At 44.3% G+C, this 23,620-nt stretch overlaps 1 protein-coding gene across 1 annotated transcript in view; it reads right to left on the reverse strand.

Annotated features, from left to right (window-relative positions):
* Positions 1-21,822, reverse strand: part of HDGFL3 (HDGF like 3) — a 37,997-nt gene extending 16,175 nt beyond the window's left edge. Inside the window, exon 1 of the mRNA XM_050309940.1 lies at positions 21,401-21,822. Within this exon, the coding sequence (XP_050165897.1) occupies positions 21,401-21,484 (84 nt within the window). The 5' untranslated portion in view covers positions 21,485-21,822. The remainder of the gene's footprint in view (positions 1-21,400) is intronic.
* Positions 21,823-23,620: the final 1,798 nt, after the last annotated feature.

Genomic DNA, 23,620 nt, shown 5'->3' on the forward strand with positions numbered 1-23,620 from the left:
CCCAGGTGCCTACCCACATAAGCCAGAAACACAGCACAGCTTTAAGTAAGATCTAAGAGCCTGCCTTCCCAAAAATGGCACTTCTGAGCATATGTGGGTGTATGAAATTAAGTGTCCAGAGAACTCCTCGGCTAAAAGAGAGCCTAACGAATCTAGATATCCATAGGGTAGCACCAGTGAGCAGGTGAATGGTTTGCTGCCTGGTCTAAGGCAACTCAGTCTCAAAATAAGCATATCAAATCCTGCCAAATGTCACTGCAACGGAGAGCAAAGTGCTGACATAACACTGCTATACAAAATCTCCTCCTCAGCAGCGCACAGGGATGGAACCTGCATGTTTTCACTCAAGAGGCCAGGCCCACATGTGCTTTCCTTCTCTTTTGTTGCCGAAAGACCCCAAACACTGATTTCTTGTTGATTAATAAGCAACAGATTGTTTTCAAAGGATGTTCTCTTTCACTGTAAAGCATCTGCTGGCTACATAGCTCTCAAAGGAGTATGAGCTTTTGTAAGAATTCAAATCCTTTTGGTCTTTCTGCAAGGACACTCCTTGGGGATGGAGAAATGAGAGCCACATGTGGAACTGGACTCCTTTCTGCAAAAGAAATTGATGCCTATCTTTTAGGTCTATATGGGACATTCTCTGAAGCTTCACCAAAATCAGAGGATCTAAGAGCACTTCCAAACCATTCCCCATCTCTTTCCTGTGGCACAACTCAGGGGTGTGGGTGGTGGAGCTCTGACACACTGGGCAATGTGTCACCATGCACTCACTGCCTGGCACAGTCTGCAGGAGATAATCTGTGATGGTCAGAGGTGTCACATGCCTTGTGGGCACAGCAGTTACCCAACCTCTTTGACCTAACAAAGCTCATCAATTGATAAATAAAAAGAGAATCTATTATTTAAATGCACATTGAATGAAGATACATGTTGGTGGAAGATGAATGCATGCATTCACTTTTAGCTCAGCTGTGTTTAAGAAGGAACTGAAACAACATGAGAGGCTTTTTGGTGCCCTCTTCATCATCAGCAATATATGGAGGAAAGACTGCCAAAGATACTATTTTAGAGCTCAACATTTTCTGACATTAACTAGTTGTCTTTTAAGTAAGTGCCCATAATGTTTCTATTTGCTCACTAATTCATGATTTACATACAGGTATTAGACTATAAGAGTGATAAAAAGACTGCAGGGAAAAACATCAACATTGCATGCCTCTTGAAAGATGGAAGTATCTATGTGTCAGACCAAAAAAGGCTGTGCTGGCAGTTTACCAAGTACAGGGGTAACACACCTCCACTGTCTGGATGCCATAGCCATCCTCCTCTTTATTACAACAAGAAGATGTCCAGATACCAGATACCAGATACCAGAAAAATGTGGGCTCCTTTGACTGAGATGAACATTGTTTGCTGGGACTTGAGTGCAAATCTCATTTGGCCACTTGAAACACGGTGCCAGCTCTGGGCTGCATTACAGATCAGTCCAGTTACTGCCTCAGCACCTTCAGAATTTCTCATGAAATAAAGTGAACAGCTGTAAATGATCAGTAAAGGGGAGGAATGAAGACATGCTTAGTAGGGAATGCTGATCAGAAGGGAATGGAGATCTTACATCACACAATGTGCTATGCTCCAAAGCAGTGAGGATCTTCTCCTAAGTGATATCCCAAGTGGAGTTAAGCCTCCTGTCTCATTCCCAGCACTTAATACTGTTAGCTAAGGAGCAGCACCAAATCAACAAAAGACAGCACACACATCTGTCACGTAGCTCACCTGCTCCTCATTTCTTGGCATATTTCTTTATTCATCCAAGTATCCCCTCTGACTACGTCTCATCACAGGAAACCATAAAAAAGCTTTTCATAGCTTTTGAGAGTTGGCATACATATACAAATACATGCAGTATAAATCTGCCCTAAACAGTTCAAGGATAGACTGTTAATGCTCCCACTCCAACATTTCCCTTTCCAGCTGAGGTCAAGACTTTTCCTGCCTTCACTGATGTTGCTGTGAGCTCCCCAGCTCTCAAGCTTATGTTGTTAGTATTGTAACAGGGTTGGATACCGAGTGACAGTGTTACCTTAAGACCATTTAACTCTGGAAAAAACTCCAGGGAATTCAGTGAAGGATGAGACCCTCTCTGCCATTAGGAAAGATCCCTTTTCCTTTTTACCTGTTTCACACAAATCCCTGCATTAGAGGCTGTGAGAAGAGAGCTTTGGATGGTCCACCCATTCCCAGAGAAGCCACCTTAGTCCTCTGTGAATGTGATGCCTTTAAGTGCTTGTTTAGCTGCAAAACAACCCCAGCACTCCAAGATGATTGCTGCTGCTTTGTTGTAGCAGAAAGCAAGCACTACAAGCAACCATACTGCAGCCTCCTGGTGCTGCACTCAGCCACAATTTATTCCCATTCTGTAAGATGTTTTGGTTAAATATGCTGCAGATTTGGATCCAATATTTTCCCCCATATCAGCAAGATCAAAGACAGACAGAGAGAAGGAGGAGGGAGAGAAAGAGAGCAAGCGCATGAGCACAAGAGCAAGAAAAGCATCGCTGCTTCAAACCAGGAACAAAAGAGAGAAGTGCACCCATACTAGGACACAGTGTTGTAGTCACAGAAACCTCACTAATGACTAAAGCATCTGTCTATCAGAGATCCAGACTGCGACTGCATTTTGCTCCTGGAAGGAAACAAACAGATTCTAAAGTACCCGTTATAACCTGCAATCAAACAGGAGCTCCCTCCCCTCCTGAACCGGAGCAGACAGTGGGCTGGAGCTGCCACAGAAATCAGTGAGAGCAGCGCATGGCGTGCAAATCTGATACGTGCATCAGCCACACCATGGGCAGCCGCTTCAATTATGGCTAAAATTAAAGCAGGTGGTTTCAGATTTCGAGTTTTATCCCCTTAGCTCCCGTTGCTGTCATCTGCTTAATGAATAACAATTGCTTTCTTTTTGCACAACCTCAGCAGAGCTGCACTGCCCAGCATTTGTTTGCCAACCAAGCAGCAGAGCTTTAAAGATGTAACTGTGGGTTTGGTTTGGGTTTTTTCAGTAAACAAATGCCAGGCTCCTAGGGTCAAGAACACAGGACAGAAAATTCACTGGACCTCTCAAGTCAGAGCAGGGCTTTACCAAACGGTGTTGCCAGGGTCTATCAGCGTGCAAGCAAGAAATCCTTCAGGATCCTTACATCGTAGCTTACAGGCTAGGATGTATATGCAGCCCGAATATTTTGCTCTCGGTGGTGCTGAGTAATTGCTGACTTCTCAGGGAGCATTTCCCGCTGGCTGTCACGGGCTGGGTTTGGCAGCACTCACACTGCACCGCTCCCTTCCCGGTTGCCATGAGGTTAAGGACCCTGGGGAGAGAGGCGCTGGCTGGGTGGGCTGGACTGGCGCTGCAGAGCCATAGCCCAGCGAGAAGGACAACAGTGACTCTCAGAAGCACAAATCATCCCCGTGCCTGCCTGTGGGATAACGTGCCATATTCCTGACAGGCGGAGGAGCTCCCTGGGAGGGCTGGTGCAGAAACAGAGGAAGCTGCACCCCCTCCCGGGTGTTCTGCTCTGCAGAGCTCTACATTCCCTGCAAAATGGGAAACGACTCTCTGAAACACGGAGAAACCGGCAGGGCTTTGTCTCTGCTGTTCTGGGCACAGCAGCTTTCTGGGGAGGCTGATGTTACTGCAGCAGTGGAGGAAGGGGCAGCTCTGCCCACCAAGGCAGAAGGGCATTCCAGATGTGTCTCCTTCCACTTGAAGGGGCAGCAGGTGTCAGGTTGAATGGCATCACAAAATCTCTGTGCTGTGGGTAAGCTGCTGTTCAGGAGCAGGAATGCCAGGCTGCAAGGGTGGCTTTCAGACCATACTCTGTTCTATTACATTCCAACAGAATTTTACACCGAAATAAAAAAGGTATTATGCAGAACTACCGATCAGGCTCCCATGTACAGAAAAGAAAACTTTACATCAGCATGCAGAGATGCTTATGTGGGCACAGAAACCGCAAGAACAAGTCCTTTTATTTTTTCAAAAAGAGGGAATTAAAGCTGCAGAGCAGTAATCACTGATGGTTTTGACATACTGTAAATGCCTTTGATTGGCAAAAGCACACAGAAGCATTGCCGAGATCAGTATCTCCCACTGAAATCCCTGGAGTCGCTGCACAGCAGTCGAGCAAAGGCCTATAGTATTTTTGCTGGAAAGTGGTTCAAGTTGCTTATTATTGCCCAACACATGCAAGCAGCTTGATCTTTTGCAGTTAGCTTATTAGCAGAACTCTAGATGGATAAAAGCAATACTCTTCAAAATCCATTATTAAAATAGGATATTTTGCTTTTCTGCAACCTTTTTATTCCAATGGATTTATTATGATTTTTAATAGCTAATGCTACTGGAAGTCAGAAGTATGGCAGTATTTTTTCTAAACCATTATTTAAAATACTGTTCTGCAAAATGTAAAATATTAATTTTTTCCCCCCAGAGGATCCTAAAACGTTATAAAAAAAAAATCCAACCTGCTTCAAGCTAAAAATTGTGACTCACATTCTGTAGTACTTAAATTGAAAAGCAATCCAACTAAAGCTGATTGGAGACTGCTGACTTTTTCTCTCATTTATCAGGACTGATATTTGAAGCAGAGCACAACTCCCCAATGTACATCACATACCTGAACTCCTAGTGTGGAATGCTGGCATATGCACTTTTTCACCCATTAAAAAAGATAACCCTGTGAATGGTAAGACTAGAAGCAGAATGTAACTTAATAAGGTGGAATTGCACAGCTACAAAAGTAAAAATTAAAAAAGTCTCTGGGCATGGAAGAGTGCCACCAGCAAAAACAAAAAGCAAAACAAGATTAAAAACAGCAGAGCATACTTTTGAGCACTGCTGAAAATGGCTGAAGGGTATCCTACAGACAGCCAGACATGACAATATAAAGACATCAATCCTCTTTTTTTTTTTTTTTTCTGTGCATGCTCAGGACCTCAACGAGATAGAAGACAATGAAGGGTTAGTTGGAGTCCAAACAATGCTGGCAGCAGTGCCTCACTAGCAAAGATCAGCAGTCTTGCAGCTGAGTTCAGCCCCTTTACATCCCTAATTAGCAGCATATTTTTAAGACAGAAATTTGAAATACACTTTTTGCAGGGCTGCTTTAATCTCCAATGTGAAAATGGGGCCAAAGCTAAAGCTTAGTTCTGCGTGACTGGTATCTATATGCATGACTTTTGTAGATAACTGATCTATTCATGTGATTCAAGTCCTCTGTGCACTTTTGGGGCTGGTGGACAGAAGACTGTCAGAGGAGGAGACTCAGGGAACACAAAGACTAGTCCTATCTCTGCCACTGGCCTCTGGGCTGACCTTGCCCTCATCGCTGCATGTCCTTCAGTCTCACTTTTACCAGTGGGGACTACGGGACTGTCCTCCCTAGAAAGCACTTGAGGTCCACTGCTGAAATGAGAGGTATTGCTAGTAACACTTCAAGCTCTGTCAGGGTTGCATTTCAGGTTACTAAACTGAAATCCTTCCAGGGAGCACACCCCAAAGTCAGACTGCTGCAAAAATGCTCCATGTTCTGCAAAGGAAGTGTTTCCCTGCCACTGTGAGTGAAGCAACGGTGCTACCACTGGGATTCTGTTTTACCAGTCTGTTCCCTCAGGAAAGAAGAGGATGTGATCACACTATTCTCAGTCTGACTTTTACCTGCAATAACTCAGGGACACATCAGACAATTTTGCCAAACCAGAGAAAAGGAGAAAGGCCAAAGAGATATTAAGTTTCCCCATGTTTTGTGATAAATAGGCTGTCCAACAGAAGATGGGCAGACAAGTAGTCCATATGCTGAGAGACAGCTTGCAGTGCAGGCTCAACCAAAACATCAGACACTAGGAAATCCACATAAAGGCAAGCCAGAGAAAAATCAACTTCTTAAGTTACATGGCTCACAGAATTACTTTTTACTGTTTATGGGTGGGGAGAGGTTGTTTATTTTAAACAAATATTGCCAGTTCTGAGACATTTAGCATTTACTTTTCTTCCCTTTAAGCACAGTGAAGCTTGATTCTCCTTTGTCTGAATTATTCCTCAGATATCAAAATACTGTTTGCAATGTAGGTCCACCCAAGCAAACCAGAGTGAGCTCACTAACACCAAATGAAAGCAGTTTCTGCTGACAAAATTTGGGTACCCTTTAGCATCTTAGCACAAATATTTTTGTCTTGAAATATTCAAGTGTGCAAGAAAAGCACATAAAAAAATGTGTTTGGAAGACATACAGCAAATAAAAATTAATTAACCAGTTAAGACATCAATAAATGAGAAATTTTAGGGACTGGACATTCACAGACATGTATTTCTGTCCTGCCACTCTCTTCTTATAAGCCAAAGGGACATGAAAAGTCATATCATCTTCCTCCCCAAAGTGCTGAGATAAACTCTGCCACCTTCTCCATCTCATCTGCTAGAAGGAGTGGATGGATGGTACAAGAACTCTTCAGATCGCAGAATATTTTTTGGCCTTCCAATATTTACACTAGAATTTTACTGTTTCATTGATTTTGTTTGGTTTTAAGAATGTTATATTCATGAGGCAGGATTTTTTGGCCACTCAACTTGATCAAAAGCTTTTCAATTAGATGCAGCTGGCCTAGAGCGTTGACATTTGGTCAAATACACACAAGCAAATTTATACTTGAGGCTCATTTGTTCCACATATCCTGAGCTCCATATTCCACTGTCCAAGTTTTTATTAAAAGAAGTGTTGCTAGTCCTTATACTCATATTGGCATACTTAAAGGCAAAAGGTAGGCAAATTTCTGGAAGATTGCAGTCTCCTAGAACTTGGCTGGCTTAATTTACCATTTCTTTTCCAATGTAATTTACTTCCCCAAAAAGTCAGTTAAAAAATAGGATTGACACAATATTTCCAGGCTGAAGAATGCAGAGCCTCCCTGTGCAGCATTTGGTCCAGCTTCCCACAAAATACACAAAACCCTGTTGACACTACAGCTTGTGGCTAAAATTGTTTTGGGTAAGGAAACGTGATGGATGGAGATGGTAGGTCCCAGAACACAATCTCCAGTTTGGACAGAGTGGACACACACACACACATGAGACAAATAAGGGAACAATGTTCACAAGTGCTTCACCTGCTGCAGCCCACGGGCTCCTGCTAGGGAGGATTCAAGCTGGAGACTCTGGAGGTTCCACTATTATCTGGGCCTTTGGGTACAGCAAACCCTCCTGCTTGTCTCCTCTGTGACCTGTTTTCTCACTGTCAGTTGCAGCTGAGGGATCTATCAGGGGACTGAAACACTCCTGGCCACTGAACAAGTGCCTGCATATGAAAAATGCTCACTGTTACCTGGGAAAAGTACACAAAATCTTTGTCCCCTGAAAGCACATTTTTAGTGTCCTGCAACCCTCTCAGTTTGGGTGCAGCAGAAGAGATGAGAGTACAAGTGTCCTACCAGTCCTCTAGAGGGAATGGAGACACAGCCAAGCATGTATCTGTCTTCATTATGCTGCTCTCTGTGGACCCCCCAGAACACAAAGACTCGTGGTCTTAATGTGTTCACACCAGAACATCTATTTGCAGGATTTAAGCAACTACTTCAAACATAAACTTCTGTCTCACAGGATCATGAACTAATTTACCCTATTACCTACCCACCTGTGTGCAGGCTTGGGCAGGCTGCACCAGCTGAGCTGTGTACACAGCGCAGCAGCCACACAAACAGGACCTTCTGCAGGCACCGAGTCTGGTGCAGGTGACACTCCAGCCTGGTGCTGGGGACTGCAGAAGCACAGGCAGGCCCAGAGCACCAAATCACAGCACTTAGGGTGCTCAAGTGAAGGTGGTGGACTGGGACTCTTGAGCATGGGAGAGGCCTCAGTCCATATTTTGGGGCTATGGGATAAGTCTAATCACAGAGCATCACCGGCACACAGGTCAATTATTTTGTTGAGATGCAAATAACACATACAACAACAAGATGTATGCAATCTGGGGGAACGGGAAGCAATGAAATCCAATTGCAAAGGCAATGAAACGGAGTGATTTGCAATCATTTTACAAAGGCAGGCTTTCCCACTTACTCTGCTGACAAACTGTGAACTTGTACCTGCAGAAAGGCTCAGTGTCCTATGGACACAAAAAACCTACCAAGTGTCTGTAAATAATTGCTTCCATTGCCCCACACCCTCAGCTACCATCTACAGCACAAAGCAACCAACTAAACACAAAGACCTTTGCTAAGATGAAACTTTTGCCTGTGTCAATTGGGCTGCTAAAACCGTGGAATGAAAAGAGATTCATGGAGTCACAGTGGTCTCTGTGCAGCACTTGGACCCGACTTCAGTATTTTTACTGGGTTTCCTTTCAACCTCTGCTCAGATTTCCAGGAGCTGTCATTACAGTGTCAAATACCTTCTCTGCAAAGTCCCCCAGTCTACGTTAAACTCTTAGGAATTTTAATCTGTCTGCCTAAAGAGACTCAGGAACAAGTTTTTCCAAGCCAAGTCATACCCCTCCCCACCTGCCTGTTTTTCTGCTTCCAAAAGCTCAGAATGAGAGTTTTGTCTAGTTTTGAACCAAAATGTAACATTTCTGAAATTTATTTAGATAGTTCCTACAAGATTAACAATCTTACTTATTACAATGAACATTTTCCTAAAAAGAAAAAAAAAAATCCCCCCCACCCAGAAAAAAAATATTCTCAAGCAGCAGCTTACAAGGCACTCCATTATGTACATGCAGACCTATGAACTTAAACCCTAAGTACTAAACCATGTTAGGAAAAAAATAACTCATATGAAATAATGAAAACATGAAAGACAAAAGGATGTATTTTTAGAGGTGTCAGTGGCATTAATGTCAGGGACAAGATGAACACATCAATATGGTAGTGACCAGATTTGCTAGGGTGGCAGTCCATTATTATGAAGAATATATTTTACATCAAAACCACTAAATATGAGTTTTAGGCATGTGAGTACTCTCTTTTAATTCACATGGATTAATCATGGGCTTGAAGTTGCCTACATGTTTATATACTTGCAGAATGAAGAGTTACTTTTAAACATCCTTTCTTTCCTATCCAATATGTTAAGTTGAAGAGATATACGACGTATATGTAAGTGGTTTTTATTACTCTCAAATAACCCTCCGAATATTGAGTTGCCATAATCACAAGTGACCTACAAAACCTAGAAACTGAGCTGCAGTTATGCTGCAGATGCCACAAAGTTTACTCCAGAATCTTCTTTCTTCCTCTGATTTTCTCTAACTTTCCATCTCTAAACAAGACCAAAGACTTCTGGCCATCACTGTTTTTCATTTCTACACCAGACTTGAAGAGGCAACCAGAAGATTAATTTTAAGGATACAGGTCATCAAGGAACAAATGACACATGTGGAACTGTAGTAACTATTTTCCCACATACATTAATATTAAATTTTTAAAACACTTCACCTATGAATCAGGAATGGCCTCCATACTAAGCATGCTTTAAAAGGTTACCATTTTGTTTTAAAAAGCAACTGTAAAGAAACAGCATATTATTCTAACTCATATTGGGCAAATAAATGGGAAAAGACAACTAGAAATAAAAGAGGACTTGGTTAGTGATCCACATATTTGGAGCTAGAAAGAACATTAGGGAACACTGCACATATACATTTATCTTGGTATCCAGACTGAGTGTTTATATGCACCTCACACAAATCAACAAAACCCAACCAAAAACCTTTCAGTCAGTATTCAAAATTTTAAGTCTGTCACTTGCCTTTACTGTTTAATGCATTGGTGATGACACATGATGTGTCCAAGCCATGCTCCACAACCAAAGAGTTTTAGCTCACACTGCTTTTACCTGTCAAGATCCTCAATTCAGCCTCACATGTGGCACTCATGATGTCATTCTTTTCAATAAATCTACCCTGACACCCACCCTGACACCCCTCTCATTACACCAGGTTGCTGCATTGCTGACATTTGACAAACAAGTGAACTAACACCATCATCCAGCAGCAAATGTCTCAGAAAAAGTATAAGCTTCTCATTAAAAAATTGTTATTTTTGCTCCCACATCTGCTAAAGAAGCTGGCATTTCTTCTGAACATATTGCCACTAAAATCTTTATTACTATGGGCTTCCAGAAAGTTAACAGCTAGAAGCCTGATCATGCAAGCACAGCTGGGCATACAGTTTGGCAGCATAAACAAAGCCATTGTCTTTGTATGATCAGATCCCAGCCAGCACAATAACATGGCAATTATATACACAGGTGAATCCATTCATTTGTAAGGCAGGAGATGGCATAAAGCATCTTCTAAAAGATAAGGAGAAAACATTCAGAGCATTTTAATGCTGAAAAGCCCCATCTGACAAATGTATCTTCTTTAATCTGTTTTCATATTTTAACAAGGAGTTCTTGTCATTTTACCAGAAGTACCAATTCAAAAAATCTGTTCACAAAACTGACCCACTACCTTAAAAACAGTAAAACGCTCCCAAGTAGAGTCTCTCAAATAAATGCAAATAAAACAAAACATTAACAGATAGAACAAGCTTATTATTGGTGATATATCTTTGCAGACATTAAAATTCTAACCTCAAGGCTTAATAACTTTATTAACTTAATACTACCTTCTTCTACAAGCTGTGATAGAAATTCTGACTGTGACAAAGAAAACTTAAATTTGCAGAAGAGCAAGATTTTGAAAAAGAACTCCTGATAAAAAGCAGAAAAAGGGGGTACCTGAAAATGTGCACATATGCAAGTCACCTGATCCAGACGCCATATGAAAAGAATTATCTTTTGAGTTTGCTGCACCACTAGTATCTTTCAAAAGCCCTGGTATTTGGAGAGGCACTGCAGTAAGGAATGTCATCTTTTATTTTTTTCTTTTTTAAGATGAATGTCTGCCTCCTCCCTTAGGCTCTGGTCCTACTTTATGTTTCTACAGGCACGGCAGCACACATGTAAGCAGTTTTATTGAAATCAAGGAATCTTTATGCAGTTGAGCTCATTCATTGCCTTTGGGACATGGTCTTTAGAGAGCAAACTAATGGGATAGGTATCATCTTCCTTCTGCTGTTCCATAACAACCAGGACAGAAAGCCTCCAGCCACGCAGAGGATCTGTGCAGGGTTACTCCCAGAACACATGAAATGCCCAAGCCTGTGCCTGCTGGGGGATAATGAAACCCAGCAGTAATGGTGCACTGCTAAGAACACAGGAACCGCAGTTCTGCAAACACTTCCATATGTGATTAATCCTGAATGAACGCTACTTAATTGGATTCCAGATAATAGTGTCTGAAGGAATCCTTACAGAAATACAAATTTACACTGGCTCAGATGGAAACTGTGACATCTGGGCTGAAAACCAACTAGCAACTAATTAGTTTAAGAAAAAGATGATAAACACATGCCAGTACAGTAGGACACAATGCCTAGCATGAGATGCCTTGCTTAGGTGTATTCCCTACCAGGATCTGCCTCCCTTAACACCTTTTTCCACGTTCTGGAAGAGGCATTTGGGACAGCAAGGTGGAAACCTTTGCAGATATTCAGGCAAAGACAGTTTTTTATGCCTGTAGGTGTGTATGCAGAAACATGCAACGACTTCCCTACACCCAGTGATTGTAAACCCAGTGACAACTGACTCACAGTCCTGGGTCTGTGAGAAATATTAGCTGCAAGTAAACTGAAACTCAGTCTGTAAAAGGAAAAGGCTAACACATCTGGGAAAAAGGATTGGCAATGTCAGAGAAAGCTGGAAGCGGCAATCCTACGGGAAGCCAGCAGTGGACCACAAGATACATTTGAACAACGAATGTGCTGCAAAGGTCAAGGCAATCTGCAGCAATGCCCATACACAAACACAGGTCCTGCCAGGGAGCGGGCAGAGAACCCCACGTGGTGCAACTGCACCCAGGAGAGCGATCCAGGCTCTGTGCAGGACATGGCCATACAGACTGGGAACATGTTGTAGGAAGCTACAGAAAAATGCTGGTATTTAGGGCAATGCACACACCAAAAGCAATCAGTGGGACTGGCAGGATTGATTTACATACAGGGTTGAGTAAAAAATTCTATCCCAAAGAAGGAAGGTAGGCCATGCATGGACAGCTTCCCTTTTGCAGTGGGGTGCCTGCTGGCTCTGGAGCCCCCCATAGCCATCGTGCTTGGGTGGTCTCTGCACAAGGAGTAGGAAAGGAAAAGGCAAAACTCAAGAGAGGGAAGGATACAAACCCCCTTCCAACACACAGTGCTCTGCTTTCTGGCATCACCTGACGTTGCTTTGTCAGCACAGCCAACCCATGGCCCATGTTAATCCAAACACTCCTCCATCAGTGCCTCCCTCCCTTGTTCCCACCCCAAGCTGCTGCAAGAAAAGATACTGGTAGTGCCATAGAGAAGGTGAACCATAAGTGCCCTTCCTCTCAACTTTTCCCAAAGATAAGTGGAGAAGGAGCTGGAGGAACTGCCTCCTAGTTACCAAACAATAGGTTAGGGACTAGGGTAACAGCCAGGAATGGAGACCTGGATTCTTGTTTTCTTCATGTGGAGGAGATTCCAGATGAGGAAAATAGCCCATCCTTCAGGAATTAAAAGAAGGGGTTCACAGTATCCCTTTCACATTGTAAAATATAAGACCTGTAGAGCTGAAATAAAACTAGCAAAAAAAGAGCTGCTTTAATTTAATGACTTTGGATGCAAAACACGTCAACTTATCAAGGGAGTAACAGCAGCTACAGAACTGTTCTTTGCAATTATAGCATTTGCTCCTCTATCTGTACTTTCCTGCTTCTCCCACCTGGATTGCATCTCCAGACTGATGCTACACATCTCTGTAAGGTCTCTCCCTATGTTATTATTAAGTTTCAATATGTACTTATATTTAGTACATTTAGTAATCCAGTCTGATACGGGATTGATTCCCAGAAATGGTTTGCATTATTGTGCAATTGTGTCTTGAGCTCTCCCAGAGTTAAAAGTTTCTTCTAGTTGTTGCTTCAGTGTGGTTTTACTCTCTGTGTTGCAAGTGGCTTCACAGGTAGGTGCCTTCCAAGACCAAGGAGGACAAAGTTACCGACTTTAAAGGCTGACACACTGTTTCCTAGTTGACATTGGTGACACCACAGTGATACTTGTAAGGTCCCTACAGTCTGGAATTGTTTCCTTCCTCCCTGGCCCTATTTACTCTCCTGAATGTATGATGGTTTGTTAACTGATGGTCTTAAAGAAATTCTTTGGTGTATGATATTCCTTGGCCTGTTTTTCCCCCTTTTGTTACATTATGTCTTCTATTTAAGCAGCCAGACCAGAGCTGGCAAACAGCCTTTCTCTAGTTTTTTTACACGTTGCTGCAAGGCAAAATAAACAGTTGTTTCCAGTTTGCATTGTAGGAGCTACAGATGTATGCTAATTAACCTTTCAGTCTCCTAATGGAAAGCTGAAAGAGATTTAAATGTACTTTTCTAAGGTAGAGACCAAAGTCTATGGACACCTGTCCTTTTTAATGTTGGGCTCTGTGCTGCCCAGCGCACAGTACAACGTCATCTCCTCCCTTTATGTTGACTCTGAAGGCATTTTCAGGTTTCAGCAGGGCTTTACAAAAGGCCAGGAGGCAGAGATAACATCCTTCTGAAACTCAAGGACATTATGTGTCTTTTCGGAGCAGCAATGATGCCAAGGATAATATTTGGGTTGACCTGAGACCATTTGAAGGATGGGGAACTTCAGAGCAGGGCAATAGGAACTACATCATAACATGGGAACTTCACTGTTTTGTTAAGATGCTGCAGTATTTACTCAAATTTCTTACCTTTTGTTTTCTAGAAGAAAAAATTAATATAAACAAACAAACAAAACCAACCTGCAATGCCAGGTCTCATATACCCTTCAGGCAAAAGTATTATCAAGCCTGTCGTATCAAATAGTCTGAGTAGAAGAAAGGAAAACTGGAAATGAATCTGCAGTTTATGTCCAGTTTTGGTATCAGGTTTAGAACTGGCTGCTGCACAAATGGATGAAACAATCTCAGATGTGCAAAGCCAGTACTGCAGAGATCTTCCCAAGAGGAGGAAGAAGGATCTGTTTCCTTCTTTAAGTTTAGAAGCTTTACCTCATGATACTCTCATTCGCCAAATATTTCTTGGCATCTTTCAAATAACTGTTCATTCTTGTTGCTCCTATTGTGCTTCAGATGAAATACTGGGCCTTTCTCTGGTGATGCTGCCTCTCTTGGAGTCCAGACTCAACCGATGTCCTACCATGGCAATGTGCCACTCCTGTTTGAAGCATCTAATCTTTCCCATGGCAGCGTGTACCTGTGCACAGACCAGGGATGGGTACACACACACGGACCTTGCAGAGATACAGATCACACAAGGGCAGACTTTTACCAAAGTACCTAAAGGAACAGGAAAGTACTGGTGTTCAGCTAATTCCTAACACCTTTAAAAAGCTGGCTCCACGACCTCTTCCTGCCTGCTCCACACAAACTACTTTCCAGTGTTTGTTGCTATATTTATCACTCAAATTACAGTATTACCGAGAGGCCTCAGGCAGGCTCGTTCTCCTGTCTGTCTCTCAGGCACACAGTGGAAAGGTCTTCACTGCTCAGACACCACCATTTCAAACAGTTAAAGTGTCCAACCTCTCCACATTGTCATCACTTCTCCAGTATCATCAGGAAACCCTTTCATCTATCCTCAAATGACAATTATATATACTTACTGTCGGCAACCACTTGCTTACAAGATTTTTATTACCCTAAATGCAGGAAGACTTGTTAATGCGATATTATGATGGGAAAAATCAGGACACAAAGAGTAAAGACTGAAAACTCAGTCCTCATTTTCCTGTCTACAAAAACTTCATTCCAGTTGGGGGTCCTAAAAGGTTCTTTACACAATAATAAAAAGAAGAGGTCAACTAATGAAGGGGAAACTAATATCTCTCCTATCCTATTTTGTAGTAGGAATATACAGACTGACTTGATAGGCCACAGATTTCACTGAAAAGAGCACCCTTCCTCCAACCAAAACATGTATCCAATGATTTCCATGAGATCCGTTGATGAAAATTATTCAGTGGCTTCAAAGTAACAAGGAAAATTTTTTACAAGAAGTCTGTACAGTAAGGGTATGAAAAACTTCAGCTCTTATTGCCTCAGAACTTGTGAGACAACTGTCTTTATTCTGGGTTAGCTTCATTTGGACTTAAAATCGTGACACTGCAGGAGAAAATGTATTCATCTATTGTCATTTACACAAAAAGATTGGACTTGCACATTTGGGGCTAGTTATTTAAACTAATTAAAGAGGAAAAAAACACAACAGAGATATTTAAAGAACTCAGTTTTAAAGATGTTTTCCCATATACCCCTGCCGTGCTAACAACAAACATAGAACATCTTGGCCCCAAAATGATTCATTTGCCAAACAAGAGCAACTGGAAAGGTTTTACCATAAGCTGTGGTTCAACTTTATATATAAAAATTACAACATTTTAGGCTACAATCCTCACACGAAATCTTTTTTTAATTCACACTTAAAACTGAATGCAGGAGGATAGAGAAGGACCATCAGCTGCTGAAGTTCCCTACTCTCCGAACACTGGGAGAATTCATGCTTCACCTCCTGTTACTTTTGTTTTAGGAAATGAAGGAATTAGTACTCAATGAGCTGATGAAGTCATGGAAAAGGCACTCACACTTACTCTAGAATATGACCAGGCATCTGCAAATAACAGTTTAAATGCTGTCTAAGCAACATGTGTCAACCTGGTGCAGAAGGTTTAGAAAGTAAAAATAATTCTGTAAAGGACTCATTGCCTTAAATGTGCTCCTTTCTGATGCACCACAGCAGAAGTCATGGGAGTGCTGCTTGAAGAAGCCACGACCTCACCATCAGTTCCCAGGATAAGACAGACCTTTGCAGTAATCAGCAAATCATGTCTCATCTCAGAAAGGAACAAACAGAGACTGCCATGAAAAATTGCTTGCAGGTCTCTGAGGACTGATGTATGAGTGAGGTACATAATTAAAAAGGGAGAGAGACTGAAGAAGTCCTGAGTTGGTAAAGGAGAAGTCACAGGAGGCTCATATTTAGTAACACGGCAAAAGTGAGGTCATAAACCAGAGCAACCAAAAGGGAAAAAGGAGAAAAGCACATGGTGAAGGACTGGACAGGTCCCAAATGGCCAAAGAGAAAAGCTCAAAAGACTGCAGGCTGAGTTTTGGCAGAAAAACACAGAGAAAGATCTGTTGTCTATTCCCGATGGACCCTTTGAAGTTTTCTGGATCTAATATGATTTTTGTCTGTCATTCTTTGCCAAAAAAGATAAACCCTGCCAGGGAAAGACTCACCTTACCATATCCTTACACTAATACAAAAATAAATGGTCTGTTTTAAATATCAAACACTTAAAATGCCGAACCTTTCTTCTATGATGTGTTTGAGATTTTGATATTTTCAAGCTGTCATATTTGCAATTATAACAGACCAAAGCTGTACCTGGTTAAATACCTTGTACTTTACCAAATTATCTCACAAGATGGGCCTTGGTCCTACACCTACTGCTTCACCCATTAGCTCCAGCCATACTTCACTGAACAGAATGAGCCGAGCTTTAAACCCTTCCCTGGAATTATTTTAGTTCATACTTTCAAGTGCCTTGCTTTCGTGCCTTGTCGGATGGAGGACATAGTCAACAATACTGAAAATAGGCACTCAGCTAAAAACTATCATGTAATCATTACATTTATGATGCTCAGCCCACCACAGACACTAGTTCCCATTAAAATGACAGCTTTTACTATGTATTACTCTAAGCAATATACTGAGAATTTCACATCCATTTGCAACTCCAACACATCGAAGAGCCCCGAATACCGTTCTGCCATTGCTATTGGCAGATGCTTTTTAATAGTGACATTCATATGAGGATTGTTAGCTAACTAGAAAATTTGGAGTTCAAGTATGTGTTAATTCAGAGTAGCAATAAAACAATGGGACAAGACAAACAGAAGTCCAGAAAATAGAAAACTAGCCCTGAAAGACAGTAAATGCACCTTCATAATTAGTTAGTGTGACACCAACACTTTAAAGGCTATGTTGTCCTCTCAATGCAAAATGTTCTAAACAGCTTTAAACATTCACATGTTTGACACTAAAATACGTTGTTTTACCTGCTTGGATCTCTTATATTGTCCTAAACCAATTTTACCATCCCTCCACAAACTACTTGTGTTTACCCAAATATAGTTCTTGTCTCTCCAGCTGTACAATCCTAGATTTCTGTATAATAATGGCACCAGCCACTTATTTGGGCATGTTCTTATTTTATTGAGGTCATTACAGACTTTTTCTTTGCTCTCTACAGTTGTATTAACAGCTTCCTTCCTATTTTTAAATCAGCAGCTAATTTCAGCAACTAAGTGCCTATTGTTTCTTCAGGGTCACTCATAAAACAAACACCATTATTGATCTTTCTGAATCTACCACTAGTTTTTCCCTATTATCTCATCTGAGTGACTATTCAAGAGGCAATTTCTCAATAAACCAGGACATCTATCCTAGATAAACTAGGGTATCTGAAGAGAGAGATTTTTCTGTCTATGTGTGCTAATACAGCTCCTATCACAGCAGTAGCCAAGCAACTCGTAAACATTAGTGATTTTGTCTCCACTCTACAACACCTTTTTAAAGGGAAAAGTGTTGTTAACTGTCTTTTATAAACAAAGAAGTAAGACACTGGGATTTAGTGCTTCAAAGGCAAAGACCACTCAAAAATGTACAATGAATTGAATTCTTATTTTCTACATTTTAACCACAATGGCATCTTCCCTTTAGTTTTGTAGGCACTCTGGATACACAATTGTTTATTTGCTGGATTACAGCAACTGATGACCTGGCCAGTTGGTATTTATTCTGCATTTCTGATGAGCATCTGAAGACAACAGACATCACAGACTAATAGAGAAATCATGTTAAACCAAACTGTTGTCTGCATTTAATCTACCATTATTATTAAACTTCAATACAATTCTTGGGGCCTAAACCCTAAACCTATACCCTGTCCTCCAGTCAGAGCCAAAGGAAATTTTGGCTTTGCACAGGAATATGTGATACCAAAAAGCAGCCCTCACACTCAATAAGAACTAAGTGACATGTTTCAGACATCAAGTCTTGGACATTACCACTTTGGCCAAGCGTGGCAAATTTGGTCCCTTTAAAATTAATTCAAGACCAACCCACAAAGAAACTTTAAATGCAGTTTGACTGCTATAACACACCATCAGTTATTAGAAAAAATTTTCCAATGGTCCCCTGGCATATCATCACTATCTAGGCATATCAAATCCCCTGGCACATCATCACTACCTAGGCACTTTCTGCCTGGTTTTTCTCTTTACTCACAGGGATGGAAGTCGGGCTTGCGGATCATGCTCTTGTTGAACTCTAGATCAACATACCTCCAAAGAGAGGGGTTGGGAAGCTAATGGTGTAGGACTAGAGACTGCTGCCTGTGCTGGGTTTGTCTGCTGTGCTGGGTCATGTGGAGCTGGCTGAGCCCACGGGTGAGAGCCCACCTAGTGAGAGACAGGAGTCCCTGAGCTGGGCCCAGCTCTGCACTGCTGCCGCTTCTGCTCTGTATGACACTACCCATGCACACAAAAATACACTGTGGATTCTGTGCCAGGCCAGTTCTGTGTGTGTGTGTTTCATTAAAGGGCAGGCAGAGCACTTCTGTCCTGCTGTAACACTTCTCGGGTTTATTAAACACAGTTTAAGAAGTTTGTCCCCAGACAGGAAATTCATGCCAAAGGTCTCAGAGATGCCAAACACCATTTGGTAGGGGCAATAACACTGCCATTTAAATGTATTGTTACTCTTATTATTAAGCTACTATATAAGCATGAAATATGTAAGTTTTTATGAGAATACAAAGATCAAACACCCTAATTGCATAATGAATAAAGAAGTAGCTAGAAACCACTCAAGGATCTGGAAACAAGTGAATCCCCTGGATAAAAGGCATTCAGTTAATCAGGGTATCTGAGTTGCATTCTTAACTCAAATATTTATTTCCTCCTTACTTGTACGCAATAATGGTTTTTGGGAAACAAAATACAGACTGATGTCCTCAGTAGGTTTTTCCTTCACTTAAGAAAGCGTGCATCAGGCAAACCTTGGCAACCAAGATGAAGAAAAGTCTTAGTAAAGACAGCATGATAGTATTAGGTCAGGTAGACATCAGTCTGATCTACCAGGAAGTTGTGTGTAACCCCTTCACAAGTTACAGGAGCACATTCTGTGCCTCTTGATACTCTGGTGAACTAACACCCAGTACCAATGGTCCCCTGGCCTGACAGCTGTCTTCCCACCCAGTGGTAGACTCAGGGCTCTCTACAGTTTCTGCCTCTACTTGCTAAGTCATGTTAAAACTACAGACTGCTTCGTCTTCACTTGAACTTTACATCCTGTTAGTCTGCACAAAGGAAGTGAGCAATGTGAACAGCACACCTGTTTTTTCCTAGTGAAGATGCACTTTGTTGGATATTACTGCCATTCAGATATCTATTTAGCAACCCAGTCAAAGGCTATGACCAGCTGCATAGCATATAATGATTTTTTGAAAGGAAAGAAAATGCCATTAAAACAAAAGGCCCCGTTCTGCTTCTGAGTAAACAAATGGGAGTTTTACAAAGGCTCAAAAAGGAAAGGGATTAACATGCTTCAACGTGGTAATGGTCTCAACTGTTCACATTAAAATTTTCACAGTAAATTAAACCATGACAGAGGTAGGAAAGAAGTCAATTTTCAGTGGCTCATGCTGTTCTGCTGACATAAATTGCCATTTTTTAGGTAGTATATCCACCGACTGGTATAATGATAGAATTATAAAACCACAACCCGTTGTTGATTATGTTCGGCCTTTTGCATGCTAATTTTAGCCTGCTCTGCCAAAATAATTGAATGCACCACCTTATTTACAGGCTTCTAGATATTTAGCACCCTCTCGCTACTCTTTTTTTTCACCAACCTTTGCTTAAGCTTGCGGTGCTGGCCTTCCCTCCTTATACAGAGTCTGCTGTTCAACACCACTTCTCCTGCTTCCTCAATTCTGCTCAGGACACCTTTCCAGCACTTACACCCATCCTTTTCCAGGGCTCTCTTGTCAAGGGTAATGCTAAACGTCATTCCATCTTTACCCTGCTCCTCTCTGTTTCCCTGCATCCAACACTTCACTATCTTCTTTACAGTCTGTATAGACCAGCAACTTTCCTTGACTAGAGAATGATGGCATGAAGCACTACCCAATCATCCCAGGAAGACTGAAGAAGACAAGTAAATACAGACTCACTGGTTGATGCCTGCCAAGAGTTCCCACAACACGTGTTACTCAGTGAGTTTACACAGCAGTGACCAAAGAGGAGGGAAGGGACCGGCAGTGTAAGTGTGCCACGGTAACAGATTCCCTGGAAAAAGCTCTGCCCCGTGTTATTGTAGCAGCACCAGAAGTAGCTGTTTAAACACAATCCAGCCCTTATCTGACCGCCAAATGCCCACGATGCCTTTGCACCTCAGTTGTATCATGGCAGCATAAAACAAAAAATGACAAAGGCCTATGAAAGAAAGTCAACCCAGTAGAGGACAAGGTGCGGCGGGAGGTCCGACACCCAAAAAGCGCGGGTGCGGACGGGTGGCAGCTGGGCTGGGGGGCTGCCACAGAGCCAGACCCCTCTTCACTCACCGAGCCGAGCTGAGCCTCCCGCGCCCACCGGCCCCGGGGACTGCCGCAGCCTGACCCCGGCTCTCTCCCCCTGCACACCTGTCCCTGCCCCAGCCCGTGCCCCTTCCCCCGCGGGTCCCGGGCCCGCAGCGCTGTCCCCGCCGGTCCCTGGGCCGCGCCGGGCTGGGGGCGGCGGCCGCGCTGCCCTGCCCTGCCCCGGGCCGCGGGGGCCCCTCTGCCCCCGGGGGGAGCCGGGGGCCGGGGCGAGGGAGGGCGTATAATAAACAGCATCGTTGTCATGCGGGCAGGGCTGCCGGCTCCCCAAGCCTCCTCCCCGCGATAACAACCCAGGTACAGCCCGCGCTCGCCCCCCTCCCTCCCTCCTCTCCCTCTTCTCCCTCCTCCTCCTCCTCCTCCTCCTCCTCCTCCCGGGGGGCCGGGGAGCAATCTGCAGATCAAAGAAAAGATGCACAATAATAGCGGGGTGGGCGCGCACCGCGGCCCCCCGTCCGGCGGGGCCGGGGCCGGGCCCTGCGGCGGCTCCGTGGCCGCGGCCCGGCCGTGCCCGCCCGGCGGTGCGGGGCGAGGGGGGCGGCGGCGCGGGGCCGGGCGCCCCCGCCGCGGTACTCACCCGGGCCGGCCAGTGCGGGTACCCCTTCATTTTGGCGAACACCAGGTCTCCAGCCTTGTATTCTCGGGGCCGCGGACGAGCCATCGGGAGCCGCCGCGGGAGCCGCCGTGTGTCCCCCGCCCTCCCGCACCCCCGCCCCGCGCACGCCGCCCCGGGGGCAGCCGGGCGAGCCCTGCGGGTGCGATGCGCCCGGGCACGGGCGCAGCCGGGAGCGGGGCCGGGCCGCGGGCGATCCCCGATCTCTCCGGCGGCGGCGGCGGCGGCGGCAGGAGGAGATGGGGTGTGTGTGTGTGTGAGTGTGTGTGTGTGCGTGTGTCTGTGTGTGTGAGTGTGTACGCGGGGGAGGGGGAGGCCTTGGACACAACCCCAGCAGCCCCCGGTACCAGGGAGCGGGGCTGGCCGGGCGGGGGCGGCCGGGGAGCCCTCGCCCCGCGGCGGCGGCGGCGGGCGCGGCGCTGCCCGCGGCCCCCGTGCGCGCTGGGCTACGCCGCCCGCGCCGCCCGCTCCATCCCCGCCGCAGCCGCCGCGGCCCCGGGAATATGGAGCCGGCTCCGCCGAATTACTCCTCGGGCAGCGACCGAAAACAGGATCTTCTTATCCCCACCCCCAACCCCCTCCCCAACCCGCCCGCGCCTCCCCCGCGCTTTCCCTTCCTGTTATTTTCTAGGTACACAGATCGGTTTCTATGAAAATAGGAGAGCAGAGAGCGCTCCAGTCCCGCCCGGCCCTCCCTTCCTCGCTGAAGCATGACATGGTTCTTTATGCGCGCCCGACATGGAGGCTGGGCGGCGATGACAAGCCGGCCGGTGTTTGCAGCAGGGCGTCCGCTTCTCCCGGCCGAAGGCTCTGGGCCTTTAGGCCTGGGAATGCCCTGTCCCCCCTTGTCCTGGAGGCCCAGGCCCAGCACGGTGCCTGCAGACCCCTCTTGAGCCCTCCCCGTGCCACCAGGACCCGGTCCTGAGCAAACCCTAGGCAAGGGCCTGGCTCCCAGGCACAGCGTTCTCCCAGTTTCTGTACCCAACCTCTTCCCCACCACCAGCCCCTCCACCTGCCTTCCCAGCCTAAAACTAAAACCCACGGCCACCAAACCACGGACCTCGGAGCTGCACAACGGGGCTTCCCCTCACAGGGTGTTTGAGATCTGGCACTTGCCAGATGATGCTGGTTTCTACAAATGTCCACCCCTGTGGAAGGGAAGCACTAGGAGCTCACAAATCCCAAATAGTGCTGCTTTAACCATAATGTTACCTGTTCAGTTGTAATGTGCAGACATCAATTATTATCGACATTTGTTACAGCGAAGTATCGTCTAGTGGAGCAAAATTAGAAAGGCACCTGCAAGGTGGCCTACAAGTAGAAAAGCTTAGGACAGGTTTTTCTGCAGGTCTGGCTGAAACTGTAGCAGTGGATTCCCCTACCACTCCCACATTCAAGATGGCAACTGTCCTCTTTGGGTTTAGGGAGGCAGCGCTGGCTGGGTGCTTCTCCGAGTCCCAAGGAAAGCACCTGGCCACAGGCAGTTCCTGCTGATGAAGAAGGAAATAGATGGGTAAAGACTGAAAGGTCACATTTTGGGGAGGGAGTAGATGGACCATAGAGAGCACTTCCAGTCTGCAAGGGCTGGTAATGGCAGAGAAATAAGACAAATAAATCCTTCTTCTAGCACCTGTTCCTGGGCTGGAACAGGACCAAGAAGACTCTTGCTGTTTATGGTATCCCCAGATGTGGGTCTGGTACCCAAATGCTGCTGTTGCTAGTATGTAAGTCAATAAAGTTTGTCACTCTGGGTCATAAAAAAGGATAAGCACTTCCCTGCTGGTGAAAGCATTGCTGTAAAATCATTAACTGCAAGTATTAGTAGCAGACTAATAATAATAATAAAAAAATCCAAAAAGCCAAATAAACATTTAGATGATTAGCCTGCACTGCGCTCAGTGCTGTTATGTGTTCCTGAAGTACTGAAATCAGTGACAGGGTTGCCAGTGCAGCCACCTTCAGTATAGACATGTGGCCAAACAGCTCACTTTCACTTTCACATGAAATAGGATTTTGTATCCTTTTAAATTGATACCTAATTTCAGTTTAAATTCCATTCAGAAAAATGTAATATAAAATCTCTGAGTACAGGAGCTGTGGACTCTGATCTGAGTCTGTCCAGAATAATCCTATGTGCTGTCTTACCTCCCATACCTCTATCAGCTCCCCAAACCAGCCTTACTT

Source organism: Myiozetetes cayanensis, unplaced genomic scaffold (assembly GCF_022539395.1).
Source record: "Myiozetetes cayanensis isolate MyiCay16 unplaced genomic scaffold, myiCay2020 scf14, whole genome shotgun sequence".
In the NCBI taxonomy this organism is placed as follows: domain Eukaryota; kingdom Metazoa; phylum Chordata; class Aves; order Passeriformes; family Tyrannidae; genus Myiozetetes; species Myiozetetes cayanensis.